At 40.9% G+C, this 17397-nt stretch overlaps 1 protein-coding gene across 1 annotated transcript in view; it reads left to right on the top strand.

Annotated features, from left to right (window-relative positions):
* The window catches only part of skib (v-ski avian sarcoma viral oncogene homolog b), a 34762-nt gene extending 18275 nt beyond the window's left edge, over positions 1-16487 (top strand). The window contains exons 2-7 of the mRNA XM_037776695.1: positions 11454-11570; positions 11818-11921; positions 12027-12271; positions 13689-13963; positions 14064-14294; positions 14384-16487. Of these exons, the coding sequence (XP_037632623.1) occupies positions 11454-11570; positions 11818-11921; positions 12027-12271; positions 13689-13963; positions 14064-14294; positions 14384-14608 (1197 nt within the window). The 3' untranslated portion in view covers positions 14609-16487. The remainder of the gene's footprint in view (positions 1-11453; positions 11571-11817; positions 11922-12026; positions 12272-13688; positions 13964-14063; positions 14295-14383) is intronic.
* Positions 16488-17397: the final 910 nt, after the last annotated feature.

The following is a 17397-nucleotide window of genomic DNA, read 5'->3' as shown; positions in this document are numbered from 1 at the left end:
TCTTACTGTTTCCTGTCTATCTGAATGGAGCCATTAGCCCTTTTCAAACAGCCGGTTGTGCTTTCTAGCATTAGAAATATACCTCTTATGTAGCGGTGCAGTGTAAAAGCTATGATCCTTTCAAACCGTATAAGCTAAATTTGAAGTTCAAAGCTAATGAAACAAAAAGAGCGCCTTTAAAAGCCACATTACGGGTCTCCGTCTGTAGCATTAACTTCAATAGTATTCCATTGTTTGAATGGTCTTAGAAACAGCAGTGGTGGAGAAGAGATTAGGGTTTCTAACCTGGTGACCAGGAAGGCAGCATTTCAACAGAACGACTAGAATGGTATCTATAAATTTCAGCAGGATTTATTACCTCGGTTCAACCAATTAGCTCCCGAGCAGTTCTCAGGACGTGTACTGTGTTGGTGAAATGACATCACATGGGACCCTGAGTGAGCAGTGACCCTAACTTCACCTCGCCCTCTCACAGCTTTTATGACCTCCTCTCCTAAATCTCCCTGTACCCCCGTCCTGTCCTCTCACACCTCTTAACCTCTGGTATTCATCCCATTTTCATCTTTACAAATAAACCTGCCACCTGCCCTCCTCTCCGCTGGCTGCTCGGAGGGCGTGTGGTCATGTGACTCGGCTAAATTAGCTGCGTGTTATACTGTGTGCATGGTTATTATTGCTCAAATTAAATTATTTAAAGGTCTGCTGAAAGTATGTTATATATTTAGTCTGCAATGTATGCTCATGACCTAGAAACGGAAAGAGGGACTTGTTATAGGAGCTGAAACAATTAGAAAAATATCTGCAACTATTTTGATAATCGATTAAAAAAATTCAAGTAATTTAAAAAAAAAAAAAAATTCCAGTTCCAGCTTCTAAATTGCTGCTTTTCTCTGTCTTATCTGACAGTTAACTGATTTTATTGTTGGACTGTTAGCAGGAAAAACCAAGAAGGGTTTCCTCTCTGCATTTTAATGGAGAAAATGATCATCAGATAAATCGATAATGAAATGAACAGTTGTTTGCTGTTGTATCTAGTTAAGAAAGAGAAGGCAGCTAAATGATGGCCAGATAAATCATGGGATTTTGTTTCATGTAATCTTACATATTTAAAGGAGCAGTATGTAGGATTTAGTGGCATCTAGTGGTGAGGTTGCAGATCGCAACCAACTGAGTACCCCTCCGCTCACCCCTCCCTTTCCAAGCGTGTCAGAGAACTACAGTGGTCTTCAGGTAATAACAATTTCTAAAGTCTCTCTCTAGAGCCAGTGTTTGGTTTGTCCGTTCTGAGCTACTGTAGTAAACATGGTGGAGCAACATGGTGGACTCCGTGAAGAGGATCCGCTCCCTATGTAGTCATGAAGGGCTCATTCTAAGCTAACGCAAACACAACGATTCTTAGTTTATACACTAAAGAAAACATAGTTATGAATATTATATTACATTTCTGCTAATGAATCCCCCGTAATGTTACACACTGTTCTTTAAAAAAAAAAAAAAAAAAATCATGAGTCAACCAGGGCTGCAACTACCGATTATTTTCATTGTCAATTAAGCTGTTGATTATTTTCTTGATGTCAGAAAATGGTGAAAATAGTGTTTCTTAAAGCCCAAGATGACATCCTGAAATGTTTTGTTTTGTCGACACAATATTCAGTTTACTAAATATAAAGAAACCAGAAAATATTCACATTTAAGAAGCTTGGATCAGAGAATAATTTTTTTTCTTTTCTTAAAAAAATGACTCACCGATTAATCGATTATCAAAATAGTTGCCGATTAATTCAATAGTTGACAGCTAATCGATTAATCACTGCAGCTCAAGAGTCAAGTATCACAAGATTACTGACTGATATAAAGTGCTATCTGAGTCCTTGGTGGGTGTCGTTGGGGTCAAAGGTGGTCCGCTTCATCCCCTGTACTCAGTTGTTAATGTGGAGATCCATCTGGCCCGTCAATCTCTCGGACGCTGGAGTTCCAGACCCTGGCTGAGTTTGGACTGTCATAACTAGCCGTCCCCCATGCAGTTGCTCTCCCTCCCCTCATGTCAGTCTCTTCCTGTCCTGACTCCTTCACCCTCTCGGCCCTGTGAGGGAGGTGCAGAGGAGGCGTGCGGTACCAGGTACTGCGAGTGATATAATGGTCTGTGTATTTGGAGCTGTTACTGTTTGGGTTGTGGAGAGGTTATCCAGTGACATTTTAATCGTCTGTCAGCCTTCTTTGCCGTGGCATTAGTATTAATCTGCAGGATTAAAACCCAGCCAGTCAGACACTGGACTTGCTGTCTTGCTGTAGAGCAGAGGGAGTACGCTAACCGCGAGAACGGCGGCGCACATTTCCCTGCGTACACAGGCAGGGATGTGCTTATCAGTGACAAACCAAGGTTCCCAGTCTGGAGACATCAGAGCTCAGATGAGAGGATGGTTTGTTACTGTAACACTCCCAGCTGTCTCTGACGGGACACAGTTGGTTTTTATCAGCGAGGAAAAAACAGATCGGCTCTTTCATTACTCTGCCATCGCTATCTTGTATTCAGACATAAAATCTATGTTCGTCTTTTGTTCCTGAAATAATTTTTCTGAAAGTGATTGTACACAAAAAGGTCAGTTTACTCATCATCATGAAGAGTACTTTTTCAGCCTGCGAAACAGTCATACAGTGTCTTCTGTGGCTCTGGAGGAGCCTTCTGTCTAACAAAGTAACCCTGATGATGACGCTTCAATATTTTAAACCGGGGGAATCATCTCAAGCTTCAATTGAGATGATTCTATTTTCATCTTTCTTGTGCCGTCCCCCAACTTTATGAACGTGCAATACTACTGCCCCCTTTTAAAGAAATCTTTTAATAGACCCAGATAATTTGTCTTTGCCGTATTTTGAAACTCCATTTGTTCCACTTCTTGCAAAAGCAAAAAAAAATATCCCCCTTGTTGAAATGTAATTACGGCCGTACAAGTGGAACTGTACTTGCAGAGAAAATAATGATTGTAGGACAACATGTAGTTTCAAAACACCCAAAATAGCCATTTCTTTATTATTATGAAATAGATCTATTAATTTGAAATACCTCCTTTACATTCCAAGAATTATTATACAAATGAAGCCAAAATTAAATATCTCCTTTGTCAGATATCCTTCTTGATCTCATCAAAGCAAACTGAGCATTTTATTTTTAGAAATTAATTCCTTGTTCCTCATACTGATGTCCAAGAAATGACTTATTAAGCCAAAGCTGTGTTGTTTACATTGTAGATAAGAGGTGTAAATGTTGACATCACTCATCTTTACCTGGTTTTTTTTAACAACTTCGAATGATAGAATATCTCAAAGCATTTTAAACTACGTTTTAATTATAATTCTATCAGTAAAGGTAGGTTATATATCATTTAAACACAGAGAGAAGCATCAGCAGCACAGAGTCAGATGAGTGTCAGTGTAATGCCAAGGGATTAAGCTTGCATGGCAAAGATGGCGTTGGCACTGCTGCATCACAGAGATCAAGTTCTGTGGAGGCTAGCACACATGTATGAAAGTCAGGATGGAGACACAGAAATGCTGCGACACTCCTGCATGATACTTTATGTGAAATTATGAGAAATATTGTTTACTTTGTAATTTTGGATCTATAGGGCTGAGCAATATGGCCAAAATCTTCTATCACGATATAGGTCATTTTATATCTCAATAGCGATATATATCACAATATAGCATGTTTTCTGGTAATTCAATAAATAAATAGTCGATATGAAATAACCACATGGTAAAGCCTATTTTTTAAATACTTGACAAATGAAAAGTATTTTCTCATTTTAAGAACTTGAGTGCAGAATGAACATAACAGTTTAAAGTGAAATTATAGAGAATAAATAAATAAATAAATTAATATATCACGATAGAAACAATATAGAAAAATATATACATTTTTATATTGTTTTAACGATATATATCATCATATTGCCCAGCCGTGTCTGGAACAGTGAAAACAGCTGGAAGGCATTGAGTATTTTTCTATTTTAGATGTGGGAAGTATTTTTGCACGCACCTACCTGGAAACCATTTTAGTCGCCCCGACAAAGACTTCCTCACAGCTTTCCCTTAATTCAATTCAAGAGCACAGAGACTGAATCACCGCTGTGTACTCCAGTAGTGTTGCAGCTAAAACTACCTGGTCAGAGCTCTTTTTATTTTTCTTCAATCAGCGGATACTGTTGAAAAGAGGATGCAAAGAAGAGAAGAAAAAGGAATAAGTAATATTTACATGACTAAATATTTCATTTGTTTGGCTTTAAGCCTGAAAAATCTCTCTTTACAGTTACAGTGAGATGTTTTGAACCCAGAATCAACCCAAACCAAAGTGGTAATTGGCTTTTGAATCTAATTTCCTCACGAATTCGCAGAATCCCTTTGTTCTATTATTCATGATGTTCCTGAAAGTTGCGTGAATACTTTTTCGAGTATAAGAATACATTTCACCCTTCAGGAGCACTAAATTAAATTCCATAAACGTAGGTCAGCACGAGTCTGTCTTTGCTCTTTCTCTCTCTCTCTCTCTCTCTCTCTCTCTGTCTTTCTCGTTAACCTTCATCCCCTCCGGCCTCCTGGTTAGCACTGCAGCTGCTCCTACATTATAAGTGTGCTAAATGGGAATAGAAGCATAAAGGCATTGTGTGTGTGTGTGAGGGGGGGGTGTGTGGTATGTCCCAGTGGATATGCAGGAGTGTGTGTGCCTTTATTGGTTTGCAGACACAGCCTGCGTCTTCCCTCAGATCATGAGGTCTGATGTTTAATTCTCTTATTCCAATAGTAGGCCTACAGTGGCGGGGGGGGGGCTCAGACAACTATCTGCTGAATTTGGCGCTATGTGCATCTATAAATACACCAGTCAGAGAGCACGTTTCATTTCCGAAGATAACTTTGCCTCACGACCATACCAAACATGCTCATGCTAATAATGTATAATCTGCGGCGGTATCTGTTTCGTGTCTTTTAGTCTAGGGTTTCCATGTCTGTTGAAATGACTTATGAGCCCTTTGTACTGTGAGGTCATCCTCTGAGAGAGAGAGAGAGAGTGATTTGGACACCACTGTCAACATACTGTGAGAAAGGCAGGCGGGCGGGCATGTCCATGTTGTTATGGTTGCCATGTTTGGACCTGAATTGGAATTCATTTCTCGCCGTGCAGTAGTACAGTAATCTTTCTTTTTGTTTTGCTCTCACCAGCGAGATGATCTTTTCAACAAATTCAATTCAATCAGAAACAGGTTTTTTCATTGTGCAGAAAGAAGAAATGTCATCAAAGGATTATGCAGAGTTTAGTGTGTTTGAATTCACATTGTGACATGTATGATTGCATTGAGTGAAATGACTTAAAGCAAACATAATACATACAGAACAGTACGTCTTCACTGCAGACATTCTGACTATATTTAAGCCCAGTCTTAACTCTTCAAACAAGTGGCAAAAAAACAAAACAGCCAGTACAAAATGCAGTGGAAATAAGTAAAATACTCTTACTTTAACGGCAATTTTGTCTCTCATTTCAAGAATCAAGACTTAAAGCTAGCGGTTGAATATAACTACACAACACATTTATTCAAGTACCGCACTTAAGTAGCAACTCAAGGTATTGGCACTTTACTTGAGTATATGAAATTAGTGTAGATAAAATAGTTAATATTAGCTCCACCTTGACCAAATACAACAACAGTTTGCTAATTATATATTAATACAATATAGTATAACACTCATACAGACCATTTTTTTGAATGGTGTACTTCTACTTTGGAAACTTTACGCTAATTAGTTAAGTAAAGGACAGGAATACTTCTTCCGGGTCTGCTTAAAGGACTTAATTAAAGACGACAATGACTTGAGTGCGGTGTTAAAGTCAAGTCAAGCCAGTTCTATTTATAGAGCTGCAGTAGTACAATTAGAAACGTATACAAGTGCTCTGTTTGAATTAGCCTTACTGGTTCCACTGGGGTCACAACAGTAGCTCTACACAGCTCACTTTATGAATGCTTGACAAACACTCCTTTAACACTCTGTTCTTCTGCCTTTAAGCTATATGTGTCAAGCTGTGTGGACCTGATGAGATATTTTCCACCTTTAGGAGCAGCAGCAAAGTCCTGCATCCGCCCCAGACCTCATCAAGTCTCAATCCCAAAGACAATTAGGGCAATCCAATAAGCTTTACTGTAATGCCGACCTTATGCCAAGCCCTGCAGCTCTCTGTGTGTGTCCATACTGTCATGGCTCAGTTCAGCTACATAAACAATGTTTCCTCTCCAACTGGACACAGCGGAGACAGAATAAATTGATAAATTAAGCTAAGATTTAGCGAGGGGAAATGGGAGCTTGAGCTGTATCTGTGTTGGAGTAGGGATAAAGTTTCAGGGATATTCTGGGCAGACACCAATAATTTTCCCCCAGCTGTTACAAAGCGACCACAGGGCTTTATATAAATCAGGAGACTGTCGTACAATTTATGCAGTGAGAGTTGAATAGAGAGCTCAAGGCATCCCTGTGAACATCCACACCAAACTACAGGGATCAGATTACTAAAACTAGTATTCTCTCACTTCCAACTAAGGCCGCTGCCCGAGCGAGCCGTGCCAGTTGGTGTGCCCTTGAGTGAGACAGCGCCCCACTAAGCACATGTCGATCTGGGGATTACATTCAGGGGTTTAGGAGGGGAAAAGAGGCCGTAATCTGAAACTGTTGTGTCTTGTTGCTGTGCACTTTTCTTAATGCCATGCTATCATGCAGCATGCGTCGGTATTGTATGACTGTTGCCCCGAGGAAGTTCAGCTGGGGAAACTATTTTGAGTCCCACCAGATGAGTGCCGCCCAATGTTTTATTCCTCGATAATTTAATTTGAGTGTTTTTAGCACCACAACAGATGCAAGAGGTTTTTATATTTAGCCTGCTGTTATAATACATGCAGGTAGGTGAAGGTGTTAGAGGAACAGCTCAACATTTTGGGAAATACATGTATTCGCTTTCTTGCTGATAGTTAGATGAGAGGATTGATACACTCATGTCTGCATGCAGCCAGCAGCAGGTTAGCTTAGCTTAGCATAAAGACTGGAAACAGGGGGAAACAGCTAGCCTGGCTCTGTGCAGAGGTAACACTATACATCTACCAGCACCTCCAAAGCTCACTGACATGTTGTATATTGTTTTTTAAGGTGGTCCCGTTTAGGTTAGCTGTTATGGTTAGGCATTGACCTCGAATAGTTAAGGTTAGTGTAGGTCGTCGGGCAGTTTTTGCATGTTTTTGTAGATCTCTGATCAGATTTTGCAGTTTGCGGGCTCCCTTCTAGACACGACCTAAAAACCATAATGATTTGGCTTAAAATGACTACGACATTGAACGTTCACTTTTAGTTTCACACAGGACACAAACAGTGGTCTCCTGAATAGAAGTCTGATGTTTGTTTGATCCATACACCTTTCGCCTGCCCGTACTGGAGTTTCTCGCTTGTTATACTCGTTATTATTCTACTACGTCACCTGCTGTGCGTCACTCGTACTACATCACTTGCTGCGGCCGTCTGCAGATTTACATACATATTTGTGATACGTCAAAACAAACGTCATCAGGGCTGCAAGAAACACAGCAGTCAGAAGACTGATTGAAGATCCCCCGCATTGAGACGTCTTCTTCCTCGGCTTCTACTCCTCTGTTCCTGAAGTGTTCTCAGTGTAATCTGTGGATACTTTTTCTGGAAAGACATGTTGTTGCTGAAGTTTTTAAATCTTGTTTTTTTAATGCTGTGATCAAGATATATCTCTGGTTAAACTAAACCATGCCAGCCCTGGTTTGGTGCCAGATTTACTGCATCAGGGTTCAATAAACAAATATCGTTGATTGGCTCCATGTTCAAGTGAAAAAACAGTTCAATCCCCATCACGCTCCAGTTAGCGCAATATTGACAAATGATTCTTCAAGCGGGTCAAACGCTCTCCTCTTAGAATAGACATTGATATGTTTGTGATTGTGATGTGTTGTGTAACGTGTTTCTCAGTGATTATCTGCCATGCCAGCATGAAAATAGCTGGGGCTTATCCCGGTATTACCATGCTATTATATGGCACTAATTAAAAAATAAAGCATGTCTACTCTTGCCCAGCCGCTATTAGAACCTGTTTAGCCTACAGGTTTGCTTTGAAACGCTCCCTCATTACAGCGCCTCAAAGAAATATCATACAATAGCGAGTTGAAAAGGGCAACGCTTGAATGGAGTCTTAAAGGAGAGGCTGTACTTGGCCTTCAAGTATACATTCCTTCAGCTCAGTGCTTCCTCTGTGGTCCCGCTCCCCTGGCCCACCCCCCTCCCACTCAAGACTCAGTTCCCACAGGGGACTCGGCCAAAGCAAACTCCTCAGAGGAAGTCTCCCTCTCCTACCGGCGAGAGAGAGAGAGAGAGGGATGTCCTATCATCTGGCTCAGTGGGACCTGCGAGGCAGTAGGATGTGCGAGAGGAGGGTGTTATGACTCCGTGGCCATGCTATGTCTATGATGTGGTGGTGAGTTAAGCTTGTGCGGCTGCTCTCCTGTGAGGTCAGTGTCAGATTTAGCCAGCAGGTCCCTTGTGGTGTCTGGGAGTGTCTGTTTTCTGACTCTATTATGTCTAGCGCTCTCAGCCTTCCTGGGGCTGTAAACCTCAGGGTAGAAATAGTACCAGACGGGCAGACATCCTTTTGTCGGGAAAACAACAGTCACGCCAGTAATTACAGAGTCTGATTACACCAGGGCAGCAGTTCTTAGAAAACCACCGGCCTTGAGTCAGACAGGTGAGCCGTCGAGCGGGGAGGCAGTCAGCAGCAGGACGTCTGGGTTAACAGAATTAACCCAGTAGCAAAACCAAACAGAACACTGCTCTCTATGAGTGTGAATGGGTGTGTGTCTAATGTGGTGACTGGTTAGACAGGTAGAGACATCTGTGAGTCAGAGATACGTGAGGGGAGTGTCCAGACAAACATGTCATCTGTGTGCATCTCATAAAGCAATAACCCAGTGTGAAGTAACAGTATGGAGAGGTGTGGTATAATTAGTGGCTGCAACTAACAATTGTTTCCATTGTTGATTCATCTGTCCATTATTTTCTTGATTAATCAATTAGTCGTTTGGTCTATAAAATGCACGAAGCCCAAGGTGACGTCCTCATATGTCTTGTTTTGTCCACAACTAAAAAATATTCAGTTTACTGTCATAGAGGAGTAAAGAAATCAGAAAATATTCACATTTAAGAAGCTGGAATCAGAGAAGTTTTACTTTTTTGTTATTAGAAAATTAGGACAACTAGGCAAAAATAAATGTAAGGAATAGACAGAACTGTTATGTACGCAAGTGGTCATAAAATAGGTGTACATATTATATACATATATATATATTTAACAATAAAATAAGAGTAAAATAATAAAATAAAATAAAACGTCTATATACAAGTCAAGTGTTTTTTTAGTAATCATTAAGTAAAGTTAAATTAACTTAGAACACATTTGAAAGCAACAAATGTAGACCAAAGTGCTGTACAGAGAGAGAGAGATAATCAGATAAATACATGTAAATAACGATGAAAATCAATATATAAAAGTACAAATATTCAACAGGCATATTTCATAGAGAACTAATTAATAATAAAAATAGATTATGATAAGTCATCATAATGACTGATCAAAAAGCAAAGAGGGTGGGTCTTCAGGTTTTTAAGATATCAATAAAGGGGGAAGATGATGATGATGATGAGGGTCAAAGGGTTTTTATCTGGGAGTATGAAACGAAGAGCACGGATTGGTCAGCAGATCTGATGGGTCTGAAGGAAACCATTTTATAGTTTATTCTATAAAATGACAGAAAATAATGAGAAACACAGATCACAATTACCCAGAGCTCAAGGCGATGTATTAAAACCGTTTAACCGTCTAACCGTCCAAAGATATTAAATTTACAACATAAATTATGATATTATTCTATTATAAATCAGAGAACAACTACAAATCCTCACATTATCAAAGCTTGGACCAAAGAATATTATTAAAATTAATCAAAATCAAATTATTTATTGGATTAAATTATTGTAGATTTGTAGCCAATTTATCAACTCATCTTGTTGCAGCGCTATCTGTAGTTCAGGTAGGCTATACAGCGCCAGACCTGACTCACACCACCACCCTTGAGCACACTGTACCAGACACACACACACACACATACCCTCCCACACACACATATGCAAGTCCACACCCGCACCCACCCACCCACCAAACCTCCCCACGCGTCCCGACACCCACTCATAGCTGCGTGCGCACACACTCACACACACACACACACACACACACACACACAGAGAGAGCGGCTGTGTAGAAAAGCTGTGAGACGTGATTCATCACCAGCCGGGCTTCTCGCTTAATGCTAAATGAGGTTTGTCATTAATTTCCATCTTGAGGTGATTACAGCGGAGCAGCGATTAAGGTTTCACAACTACACGCAACCCCGCAGGAGTGGTTTCCATTGAGGATTGTGAATGAAGACAGAGAGTAATCATTTGTCTTGAATCGAGACGAGGAGATGGGAGTGTTTGCCATTCCCCGAGGCAGAATGTCATAGTAGTGAGTAAGAGAGTAGCAGGCAGGTCTCTGCTGGCCTCTGCGCCCGCCTAGGTAAACATATCCTCTGTCTGACAAGTGCAGACCTGAGGGCTGCGGAGGTTAGCCATATCTCAACACATGGCCCTGCAGCTCGCCACACACACACACACACACAGAGAGACATACAATATATACAATCAGGGCCTCTGGAGATTCTGTATTTTGTGGCTCTTAACAAGGCTGATGCTCCCCCGGTTTTCAAAAAGCGCAAACATTTCATGCCTCCGTAGCCCTCCATGAACCCTCTCTGAACACTTCAACTCAATCGTCTGTCGGATCTGAGTGCAATTACTTTAATTCGTCTCCCTCTCTGTCTCCCTCTGTTTCTATATTGCAATATTTCTGTGGTTCGGGCAGTCGATCTGCTCCACCTGATGGCGCCTCTTCTGCCTGGCAGGGAGCAATGTAGCCCTGCTGGCTGCCAGCCAGACCAGCTTGAGTGTCTGCTCAGCTCAAAGCCCTGCGCACGCACACACACACACACACACACACACACACACACACACACAAACATGCAGACATGCCAAGCTCAGACTGAACGCTTACACAGACACATCTTCTATCCCCCTTGTCTCCCTGTGACTTCCTTTCTCTGCTCTTTTACTGTAAAAAGTGACTTCCTGTTCTGACAAATCTGCGCGTTGTGTATAAATAATACCATTTACAGTCATACAGTAGCATTTTTAGAAGTTGTGGGCTCCTGAAATATCCACTGTACTCCATGATGTAATAGCTGCCCTTTATCTCTGTTAAGGATCGCGATGATTAACCGGTCTATTCTCTCTCTCTCTCCTCTCCTCAGTCTCCCAGCCCGGTCCCGGCAGCCAAGAGGTCCAAATTTGACAAATTACAATCTCCATCAGCTGACAAAGACAGGAAACCCGACTGGCTACAATCGCTGTCAAAGTCTGCACACAAGGTTCGTTTTGTGTGTGCATGTTGTTAGTGTGAAACCGGATTTGCCGTTAAGCTCAAGAGGTCAAAAGGGCGATGTAAAAGCCGTCTTTTTGAGTCATCATAACATTATCACCTATGTATGACCTCTCGTCATTCAGCCTTGTGAAATGAGGAGGGGCCTTTGTGTGTGTTCGTCACGGCTGATTTCATGTTCTAATGGTATTTTACTGAGATTTTCTCCAAATTTATTGTTTTGTTTGTTGTTCCAGGATCTGAAACAAGTCCAGCTGAAACAGAGGCCCTCAGCTTTCCGCCCATGGTCTCCCAAAGCAGCAGAAAAAGAGAAACCAGTTACTCAGAATGAGGTGGAGAGGTGAGTCATCCGAGGAAAGCTGTGATCACTTCAGTTTTAAAGAGACGATATTTGTTAAATCAAGCTCAATGCAATGCTTTAACTGGAGCTGTATTGCCTCCACAGGTCCTACTCAAAGAGTCACGAGACTTTGGCGGCTTCCAATCTGACCCCAGCTCCCCTGGCCCCTCCAGTCCATCCCAGGGACAGCCACGCTCCCGGCAGGGGGCCTGCAGCCATTTCCAGGCCGCAGCAGGAGCTGCATAATGGTGACACACAACTTGCAGCAAAACCGCCCACCTCCGGTACCGACAACCAACCCGAAGACATGGACACAGACGGAGAGATTGATGTGGACGACTGTGATGATCGTGAGTACCACCCACCACCCGGAGTCTGGAGTAATCCAGAGAAACAGAAAACTTGAAACACTACAAGAGTCAGTCGATATAAGACACAGATTTGACAGTTACAACTTGTATTACACAGTAAGCCCCTCTGGACATGAGCCACAGCAGAGCTGGGTCAGGGTGACTCCTGTACAACTGCGCCACCTGGTGTTTACTGGAAGAAATACAAGAAGAATAAAAGTTTTTGAATAGATTTTGCTGTTTTGTAGCCTCAAAAACAAACAAAAACATAATATTCTTCTATTTAACTGTTGTATAAACTATTTATTTGTAATGTTTAGCAACAGGAGCTGTAGAAAGGATATTTTAGTTTTGGTTTCATGCTTGTTGATACATGCAGCTGTGAAAAAAAAATTCTGTATGGATGCTTTATCACAGTGATTAGTGATTAGTGAGTAGCTCAACCGATTTGAAAAAATAGAAATTACTATTAGAAAGAAATAAATAACTATACATCCACATACTGAGTCAGCTATAACACCTGAACACCACATACTGCAGTTAAGAGAGTTTGAAAACTAGTAAGCAAGTGAGCAGAGCTAAAAGTAATGGTAAATACCGCAATTGTTTAGTTTAGTTTAGTTTTCACTTGCAGTGCTAACAGCTTTGTCTTAGAGGGATAGATTGGGTGTTTTGACGTGGGGTTGTATGAGGTACTTATCCATAGTAGGTGTATTACTTACAGTAGATGACGGTCGGTGTGCTCCCAGCATCGAGAAACAGACAGGAGCACCGACACCGGAGCAAAGCAATACAGTGCTGTGGACGGGGACGGCAGAAAAATGTATTTTAGCAACCCAAAAGAAAGGCTCACCTAAAAAAAATCTATATCTGTTTAAGTGTATGCTATATTTAGAATATTTTCCGACACCGAACTGAACTGAAAATGAAACGCAACTAAATTGTTTTTGTCATCTGAGCCTGCTGGCTTTTTGAGAGAGCAGAGATAAGTTTCACTTTCAGTTCAGTTCCCCGTCGGAAAGGAGAAAGAAAGGGCCGTCTGACGACAAAGATAAAGCGGTGAAAATATTCTAAATAAAGCGTATACTTAAATGGATATCGATTTTTTTTAGGTGGGCCTTTATTTTAGGTGGCTAAAATACGTTTTCCTGCCAACCCCATCCAAAGCAGTGTATTGCTTTGCTCTGGTGTCGGTGCTCCTCTCTCTCAATGCTGGGGGCGTGCCGACGTTCATCTACTGTTAGTTATACACCTACTATGGACAAGTACCTCATACAACTCCACTTTAAAACACCCAAAATATTCCTTTTATAACAGCCAACCTGTACATACTAACTCTTTGAGAAGGAACACAGCGGTATTCTTGTAATTGCTCTCTTAATAATGTTAAAACTCTCTCTATCTCTCTCTCCCTCAGGTCCAGTGCCAGCTTCCTCCCTGACTTCCCCTCCATCAGCCTGCACCAGCGTGTCTCAGACTCTGACCCCTCAGAGCGTCACTCGACCTCAGGAGGGACCCGGCTGGCTGTCGGGGAACATTTGCCCAGAGTTGGACACCATGAGACAAATGCTGTACGGAGGCACGGACACCAAAGAGGCCCGGGAAAAACTCCTGCAGGAGATTGTCAAGATGAGAGTGAAGCAGGAGGAGAAGCTGGCAGCTGCTGTGCAAGCTAAACGCAGCCTTCAGCAGGTATTACATCCTGTTCCTGTGAAATACTATGTGATAGGAATGACAGTAATCTCTGAATATTTAAACATGAAATGTTCCTAATGGGTTTTTTTCTTTACAGGAATTGGAGTTTGTGAGGGTGGCAAAGAAAGGCCGTCTTCGTGAGGCCATCGAAGCCAAACGCAACCTGCGAAAGGAGATTGAACGCCTTCGCGTGGATTGGGAAAGGAAGATGAGGGACGCGGAGGAGTCTTGTGGGCGGCTGAAGAGAGAGTTGGAGAGGGAGAGACAGCTACGAGTCTGTGACAAAGGCTGTGAGGCTGAACGTCTCCGGGTCAAGTACTCCACTCAGGTAAGATGTCCGCAGCAATCGCCAGTATACACTTTGTTTATTACCCTGTCCTTCAATTGCGTTTACTGACTGCTGTCTGTGTTCTGCAGATCGAAGAGTTGCATGTGCAGCTACAGCAGGCAGAAGCTGATCGTGAGCAGCTGAGACAGGAGCTCCAGCAGGAGAGAGAAGCCCGGCAGAGCCTGGAGAGCGTTGTTAAAGACCTGCAAACCCAGCTGGCCCTGCAGGCCGACAGCTGCCCCCCTGGAGACGCCAAGGACGCGAACACAGACGCACACAGACAGACCACACAACAAGACACCAACGGATCCTAAAGTTGCACATTCAGGACTGGAGAAAGAGACTCGATAACAAGGAGCATGGTTAAGGACTTTGTTGCACCTCCTGCTATGGGGAGAAGAGAACTCGGCAAAATGTAAAGTCAGTTTTGTAGAGGAAAAATCTGTCATATATAATATGATACGATATAAATCAATATTATTATGACACTATATGAATTTTATGAAATGAACTGGAAAGTAGCATGAGCATGTTGTAGAGCGTGAAATTAAGAAAGACTTCTTCAGTGATGACCACATCTCTCCAGTGACGTCAGAGACACCTGACGCTGTCCAAGGATTTTATTTTGGTATAAGCTATTCTAAGATGTGCAAATATAGCCACATAACACTACTTGAATATGAAGGGAAGAAACATGTTGAGTGGATGACGAAACTCTTGGTGCCACAAAATATTGGTACACTCAAAGGTGTCGTTGCAGACCACTGGAAACAAGAGACACCAGTTTACCACTATTTACTTTTAATATCGGCTTGCTTTTTATAACTGTGTAGAGGATGTACTTTTTAAGAAATATTGCTTGCGCAGCACTGTTATTCCACAGGCAAGAAAAACTACATCCATATACAAACATGTACGCATGTATACCAGCTTGTCTACCTTTTGTATTTTATAAACCTGAAGTATTGGAGGTTACGTGGGCCGCCTTCAGGTCCACCACTGTTTTATGCTTAGACATTTTACGGAAGTGTTACTTTTTAATATTATGATGCAACTTTATTTGTTGTTTTCCAGTAATGTTTTTTGCAACCAAACCATGTGATAAATAGCAACTATTCTTGCCCACAGTAGTGCAGATAAGTCTACAGATGCCCTCCTAAAAGAGAAAAAAACTTCAATAGCTGTCTGTTTTTGTTGAAATGCGGTACTTCTGATTTTCTATTGAGTATTGTAAAATAATTTATATTCTATAATAATTTGCTGCCTATCAACAGAAAGCATTCATTTTTAGTCACTGGTTTTAGGGCTCTTAAATCAACAAATGCTGTTTATATGAACAACATTTCTACATATATACAAAATATGGATATATATTTTTTTACTTTAAGAAAAGGAATTGCACTTTTTAAAGAAAAGAACCTTGCATTGTGCATTGTACTCCCTGTTACATTTTTAGAAACACGAGTTGACGTGAACTCTGAATTTAAACACACTTTCCCTCAGTATCCTCTGATGTAAATACAATGATATTGTAAATAAGATATTTGTTGGTATGTTTGCTTGCTCCAGACTTAAATTGATTATGAATATTATTTTTTGCTCTTACTTGAAACCAAAAAGAGACTATATTTGGATTTGCAAAACTGCAATTTTGTTGTTGTGTCCCTGAGTATCATTGCAATCACAGGGCATTTAGCAGAATGGATGGACCTGTTGGTTTAAACAAGGAGAATGAAACCATCGACGGTCGTGAACCTATCAGTAGTTTTTCTAGGTTGGACACACCAACAGAATATTATAATTTGTCCCTTGATTTTGTTTATTTGAGAAGATCTTTATTATTTGATGAACTATAGAGTATATATTAAAACACAGACCAAAAACTGAACAATGGATTTGAAATCTCTGCACCTCCAGCTCCCTCGTCAGATAGAGTAGAAGTGACACCTTCTATTGGTTTCATCCTTAGGTGCTCTCGTATATTTTAGACAAGAAACACTTTTATGTCTTATCATTACTTATGATACCCTCGCTCAGTATTTGTTGGGTACAGTGTAATAGCAATATCCATTTTGTTAGCTGATGCTGTTGTAGTTTTGGTTTGGAAGTGGGGTTTCAATTGCCTCTTGTTTAAATGTTTTCTTTTCCTTCGGAAAACTTGTATAATACCCATTAAAATCTAAATCAATCCTACAGCGTTCTGAGAAGTGTTTTTTTTATTGTTACCACAATGGAAACAGTGTTTGTGCATGTTTGTGTGTTAATCTTTTTAATTGTATTTGTAGTGGCGATGATAATGGGTCCACCACTTTAGTCTCGACGAAAATATCTCAACAACTAGATGGATTGCAATGACTTCGTTGAAGACTTTCATGGTTCCAAAAACAATGCATCCTAATAACTTTGGTAATCCCCCGACTTTTCATCTAACGCCACCATCTGGTCAAAATTTAAATGTCATCATCAGCTATACTTTGTGTTTAGAGCTTATGAGCAAATGCTAGTATGCTAAACTAAGATGGTGAACATAGCAAACAGCATGTTAGCATGCTGTTAGCAGTTAGCTCAAAGCACCCTGGTGCCCAAGTATAGCCTCACAGAGCCGGTACCATGCCTGTAGACTCGTTACCCTAACAGAAGAGAAGAAAAAACACTTCCTACGTTTTGCATACAAGGCTACTATTTTGATTAGAAAATACAAGTTTATATATTGGTATGAGAAACAGTGTATTCAATTAGCATATACATATTTTTTTGGGGGAAAAAAGCATATAGTCCAAGTGAATAAATTCATAAAGGATAAAATATAAGAGTAGAGTTACTCCAAAAAAATAACAGCACTTGTATTTGCTCTGTGGTCTAAAGCAGTGATTCTCAAAGTGGGGTAGGCCTACGTGGCACTCTGGGGGTCCGTGAAAAGCTTTCAGATTCATTTGTTTAAATGATTATGATATTATTATTTTTTTTAATTATTATTCTTTCACATAACTAAGAAGAAGAGAAGAGTAAACAATGGGCTACGCCTAAGTATTCCAAGGGACATGAGGGCGTATCTTCTCTATCTATCTGTATTCTATATTGTAAGGGGTCCTTGACTGAAAAA

Source organism: Sebastes umbrosus, chromosome 1, assembly GCF_015220745.1.
Source record: "Sebastes umbrosus isolate fSebUmb1 chromosome 1, fSebUmb1.pri, whole genome shotgun sequence".
NCBI classification, from domain to species: Eukaryota; Metazoa; Chordata; class Actinopteri; order Perciformes; family Sebastidae; genus Sebastes; species Sebastes umbrosus.
Note: the sequence above shows the minus strand (reverse complement) of the source record. Positions and strands in the feature narration are given on the sequence as shown.